General features: G+C 57.6%; 1 protein-coding gene across 4 annotated transcripts in view; it reads left to right on the top strand.

Annotated features, from left to right (window-relative positions):
* Positions 1 to 5,736, top strand: part of SLC12A3 (solute carrier family 12 member 3) — a gene marked incomplete at both ends in the record, with an annotated part of 28,167 nt that extends 22,431 nt beyond the window's left edge. For all 4 annotated transcript variants that reach the window (XM_079759820.1, XM_079759818.1, XM_079759819.1 and 1 more), the window contains one exon: positions 5,595 to 5,736. In XM_079759820.1, coding sequence (XP_079615946.1) covers positions 5,595 to 5,736 — 142 coding nt within the window. The remainder of the gene's footprint in view (positions 1 to 5,594) is intronic.
* Between the last annotated feature and the right edge of the window lie 416 nt (positions 5,737 to 6,152).

Below are 6,152 nucleotides of genomic sequence, written 5' to 3'. Positions count from 1 at the left end.
GAAGGAAGGAAGGAAGGAAGGAAGGAAGGAGGAAGGAAGGAAGGAAGGAGGGAGGGAGGGAAGGAGGAAGGAGGAAGGAGGGAGGGAGGGAAGGAAGGAGGAAGGAGGAGGAAGGAAGGAGGAAGGAAGGAAGGAAGGAAGGAAGGAAGGAAGGAAGGAGGGAAGGAAGGAAGGAAGGAAGGAAGGAAGGAAGGAAGGAAGGAAGGAAGGAAGGAAGGAAGGAAGGAGGAGGAGGGAAGGAGGGAGGGAGGAAGGGGGGAGGGAGGAAAGAAGGGGGGCGGGAGGAAGAACCTGGTCCTGGGGCAGGGAGTCTAAACCCCGCGGCTGTGTCTGGCGGAAGAGCCTGCGTGTCCGCTCCTGGCGTTGAGCGTCTTATACACCAAATAGAGGGGAAGAGCTCTGGGTGGCTCTGACAGCAGCGAGGTGGCCGAGCGTCCTCAGGACACGTGTCCGCCTGGGGCTGGCCGGGGGCAGAGACGGGAGAGTCCACGTGTGATAAGCAGAGGCTCCTGGCAGTGGTGGCGCCTGGCTGCTCCCCTTTTAAGTAAACGTGGACCTGTCGCTGGCAGTTAGCGATGTTCACACACACACACACACACTCACACACACACACTCACACACACTCACACACACACACTCACACACACTCACACACACACTCACACACACACACTCACACACACTCACACACACACTCACACACACACTCACACACACACACTCACACTCACACACACACTCACACACACACACTCACACTCACACACACACACTCACACACACTCACACACACTCACACACACACTCACACACACACACTCACACTCACACACACACTCACACACTCACACTCACACTCACACACACACACACACTCACACACACACTCTCACACACTCACACACACACTCACACTCACACACACACACACTCACACACACTCACACACACACTCACACACTCACACACACACTCACACACTCACTCACACACACACACACTCACACTCACACACACTCACACACTCACACACACTCACACACACACTCACACACACACTCACACACACACTCACACACACACACTCACACACTCACACACACTCACACACATACTCACACACACACTCACACACACACTCACGCACACTCACACACACTCACACACACGCGCGCGCGCACTCACACATTCACACACACGCACACGCACGCACACACGTGCGCAGGGTGTGCCGGCTCCTGTTGGTTTCGCCCGGCAGTTGTTAACCGACCCACCCCTCTTATCTCCTCCTTCCCCTCTGGCCGTCTGTCCTTCACTTTGGGGCAGCTCACAGCTCAGGACGGTCCGCGCCAGCTGGCCCAGCCTTGGGCCTCACCCGCCCCGGGCCTCCCTGAGGCCCCCACCACTGCTTTTCCCTTCCCTGTCGCCTTTTCCTGCCAAACTCCTCTTGGCAAAGGGGACCCGGGTCATTCGAGGGAAATCGATTCCTGCTTGTTTGGGAATCACCCAGCCCCTTGGCCGCCGGCCACCCCCAACTGATGTCGGTGCCAAGTCTGGGCAGCGGGGGCAGAGGCCGCCCCAGCCCACTGCCCAGGCTCCGAGCCGTCAGCCCTCGGGCTGCCGTGCCGCTGCCCGTGTCCAGTAATGCGCCGCCTCCGGTGGGCACTGGCCAGGGCTGAGTAAGTGGGAGGTGACCGCGGCACAGAGAGGGTCTCCCGGTGGCTTGACTCGCTCGGAGGACGACGTGGCCAGCGATGCCACCAAAGCCCCTCCCCCCCCAGGCCCAGCTCAGAGGCGGATACTGGTCTTTCTTGCATTTCCTGGGGGCAGCCCCCTGGGAATCCCGCAGGCCAGCCAGCAGCCTGTGGAACCTGTTTTCCTACCTGAAACCAGGATCAGGGACTCAGTGTGTGAGGCCTGATGCAAAATGACAACGTGGGGGCCCTCTGTTCAAAACCGATGTGGAATCTCAGGATGGTGTCAGCGGGCGTGAAACCCCGCGCGAGACCCTTCGAAGCACAGGCTGTGCAAGGGTGCAGTTTGCAGGCCGGGAAACTGGCTCACCTGACACTTCCCGGGGCTCTTAGGGAGATCCATTTTTTTGTACAAAGAAGATGCTTCCTCTAATGAGGAAAAATGCTGGTTTTATCTCCAGGCCTCTGGCCAGTAGGTCCCCAGAGAATGTCCCAGGGCAGGGGTGGCCTGGGGGAAGCCCTAGTGCAAGGCGGTGGGACTGGCTGCATGCTGGGGCGTGGTAGCTGGTGTGTGCCAGCTGGGGTGCGTGGGCATGCCCCCTCCCCCTGACTGCCACCTCTGTTCAGAGAAGCAGGGCTGTACTTGTCTGCAGTTGGCCCACTGTGTGGCCTAGGGCCCTTCTCTGAGCCTCAGTTTCCCCGATTTTAGAAAAGAGTTACACGAAATGACTTCCAAGGCTCTCTTCCACTCAGGCCTGTGATGGTTCTTGGTTAATTTGCCACCTGCTGGCACCGCTCCCCTCCTACTCCTCCCTCACCCGCCAGACCCCACGGGGAAAGCCATGCCCTGCCCACCAGCCTTTGTGGGACTAGCCGGTACAAAGAACGTGGAGTCCAGTGGCCTTAGAGCCGCCGCCTGCACACAGCGTCCCAGCCCACGGCGGGCGGCAGCTCCCGCTGCTGCCACAGGGGCGGCTCCTCTGGGACAGCACGGAGCGGCATTGTTTTGCATCACTAATCTCCAACCCAGACTGCCGCCCCACCTTCAGGGATCTGGACAATGGCAAATTCCTCCATTCCTTCCAGAAACCTGCATTCCCCAGAAATTCTGAGGACACAGAAATTCCCCCAAGCCTCAGGAACACGACGGAATCCCATTTCCCAGCATCTTCAGACCCAGGGGGCCATGCTCCAGAGCAGGGCCGAGGCAGAATTTGGTTGGTTGCTGCCTACACGTCAGTCGTTTATCTGATTGTGGCCGGTTTCAGTTCCGCTTAACCTGCGCGGAGCCAGCCTACAGCCACCCAGCAAGCTCTGCCCGATCGACAACCTTATTTCTGGTCTAATTTGGGGTCTAGACCCTTCTTTTTCCTATAAAGACTCCCTCCTCCAAGCCAAATAGCGACAATCAAGATAACAAGCAGCATGCATCGATTGAGCCTGTCAGACATTCAAGGTATTGGGCCTGATTGATTTTCAAAACTCTATGAAGTGGCTCTATTTTAACTGCCCGCCACACACAGGCCCAACACCTTGTGTCTGACAGGTTCAATCACACGCGCACACACATGTGCACACACACGCACACACAGACACACACACACACACACACTTTGGAGATGAGGACATTGAGCCTCAGAGAAGTTAAGCAACTTGCCTGGGGCCTCACAGCTGTGCAGCGGGGGTTGGGCTTTGAAGCTGTGACAGCGGTTCTGGTTTTGCATGTAGGTTAGATCCAGCGCGGCCTTTCTGTGTGGCTAAGAGATGCAATTCTGAACAAAAAGTCCCTTGCCCCGAGTGGCTTTTTTTCTCACCTCCTGTGAGCTAGACTAGCCTGTCAGGGACTGGTGCTGGCCCCCCTGGAGTGAGGGGTGTCCCCCGCCCTGAGACGCAGCCACCCGTCCCCTCATGACCTGGGAGGTTTCTGAATTTAGTGCCTGAAAATGTGGTGATCGCCCCCAGAGGGCATTTTCAGCCTTTGGCATAACGTAAATCGGGAAGTTCGGTTTCAATATGCCCACTTCCCTTTCCCCAGAGAGTCACCAGTCACAAACTCATCCCAACTCAGGTGACACTCGGTAACTAAATGTCCTTGTGCCCCCTGCCTTGCCCAGTCCTGGGACCTTGCTTTTTAAAAGAGGGTAGTGTCCCAAGTGAAGCTTTATTTTTTTATTGATTTCAGAGAGGAAGGGAGAGAGAGAGAAAGAGAGAGAGAAAGAAACATCAATGATGGGAGACAATCATTGGTAGACCGCCTCCTGCACGCCCCACACAGGGGATTGGCCCGCAACCCGGGCATGTGCCCTGACTGGGAGTAGAACCATAACCTCCTGGTTTATAGGTCGATGCTCAACCGCTGAGCCACGCCAGCCAGGCTCGAGTGAAGCCTTTGAGGGTGGGATTTTAAATAAGGAGCAGCTGTGTAGAGGCCGCGATTCCCTTCTCAGCAGAAGTGGGGGTTGCAGGGAGCAGAGGCAGCTGGGTGGGCAGTCCCAGGACCTTGGATCAAGTCCCAGCTCCGCCACTCACCAGCTTGGTCCGTAATAACAAGTGATGGGAACAGCTGCTGATGGGAACAGGTGCCCTCCGAGTGCTCGTCTTCCTCGGGCTCACAAACACCCCAGGAGGGACTATGTGTGTCCTCGCTCGAGGGCAGAGAACGCGGCTCGGGCAGCGAGCCGTCTGTGAAAGCCGCACGGCTGACGGCATGACAACGCCCCGACTCAGAAGGCTTCTCTGACGCCAGCGTCACGAGCACCATCCTTTCTGCCCGGCGGCCCCGCTTTGGGCCCTGCTTTCTCCCCCGGGTTGTTTTGAGGTTCAGCTGAAACAAAACCTGCAGAAGTGCAGCCCCATGTAAGGTGCTGCGGCCCCCACTTCCTGGAACCCGGCTGGCTCTGGGAGCCGCTGGCTTCTCCCAGCGCCGAGAGCAGGCCAGCTGTGGCATCAGGATGCATTATTGGAATTTCAAGACGGGAAAGAAGTCCCTGCCTGAAGCAGCCATGAGAATATGGCTGAGCAGCCTCCTGGGCAGCGAGTTATCTGCGCAGCATTGCAGTTTGGAGCGGGGCCCTCCCAGGGCGAGGGCGGAGACCTGCTCCCAGGGCCTCACCTATGGGGCAGGACAAGGACACGCGTGTGAAGGTGTCATGCTGTGGCCGCAGGCGGGTGTGTGGCTGGAGAGGCAAGGCTGGCCTGATTGGAGTGGCCTGAGGGGTGGGATCCCCACTTAACATCCCAACTGATCGGAGCATGTTCTAGGCGCAGGAGAAGGGGTAGTGAATAGGACAGACCCGCCTGCTCATGAGTGAACATCCATTCTAGTGCGGGGAGACAATGAATGAATGAATGAATGAATGAATGAATGAATAGAGGGTTTTGAGAGTGTGAAGTGCTGTGGAGACAATGACACAGGGTGATGTGATAGAGATGGGAGAGCTGCTCTGTAGGGGGGAAGGGTTGGTTACCAGGGAAGCAGGTGCACTTGAGCCAGGATCTAAATGATTCAAAGGAATCAACCAGATAAAGAGCTGGGTGGAGAGAGCAGCAGGTGCAAAGGCCCTGGGGCAGGAGCATTTTTTCCAGGGGTGATAAGAAAGCCGCTGTGCTCTAGGGCTGTGAGCAAGGCTGAGGGTGGGAGGGGGTAAGATCCGGGAGGCTGATGGGGACCAGACCATGGTGCCTTACAGGCCATGGCTTCACTCAGAAATGACCTGTCACCTCCCTACAAGCACACTTAGAGTCGTGCTTGTAGGGAGGTGACAGGTCATTCTGGGGTGGCTGGGAAGAAGGGCGTGGAAGGGGTCACTAAACAGAGTTGCCCTTCAGAAAGCCAACCGCGAGCTGGGCGGGTGCGGAAGGCCCGGGCTCACTCCTTGCCTGCCTTTCCCCGGCCCTCAGCACCTTGCCCATCGGGAGGAAGGGGAAGTGCCCGAGCTCGCTGTACATGGCCTGGCTGGAGACGCTGTCCCAGGACCTCCGCCCTCCCGTCCTCCTGATCCGAGGGAACCAGGAAAACGTGCTCACCTTTTACTGCCAGTAACTCCCCGCGTGGCCACGCCTGCCCGAGGCTGAGGGTGCCTGGGACACCCACCTCTCCAGGGGACGAGGCCCGTGCTCCGCCCACCCAAGGATCTGACTGAAGAAGCTGCAGATCTCCCAACTCTGGCCGGACCCACTCCCATCGGACCTGGCCTCCGGCCTTTGTCTTATGGGCTGGAGAAGGAGCCTTTGAAGCTGGGGGAAATTTCTCTGGTGGATCCATCGTCCTCTTAAGTTCTTTTGATTTTGATGACAGCAAATTAAGATTTTATCTTTGATTTATAGACAAGTTTGAGTCAGAGTGTTGGCTGTTTGTGCAGACGTTTCCATGCCTGCCTCCTCCAAGGTCAGGAGAGGGGGCGCCCCATACACACACCTGTAGCCCTCACCGGAGGGATGCAGGGCTCCGGGAACCTC

This window comes from Cnephaeus nilssonii (genome assembly GCF_951640355.1).
Source record: "Cnephaeus nilssonii genome assembly, chromosome: 20".
In the NCBI taxonomy this organism is placed as follows: Eukaryota; Metazoa; Chordata; class Mammalia; order Chiroptera; family Vespertilionidae; genus Cnephaeus; species Cnephaeus nilssonii.
The sequence above is the reverse complement of the archived record's forward strand: the minus strand, read 5'-3'. Positions and strand labels throughout refer to the sequence as shown.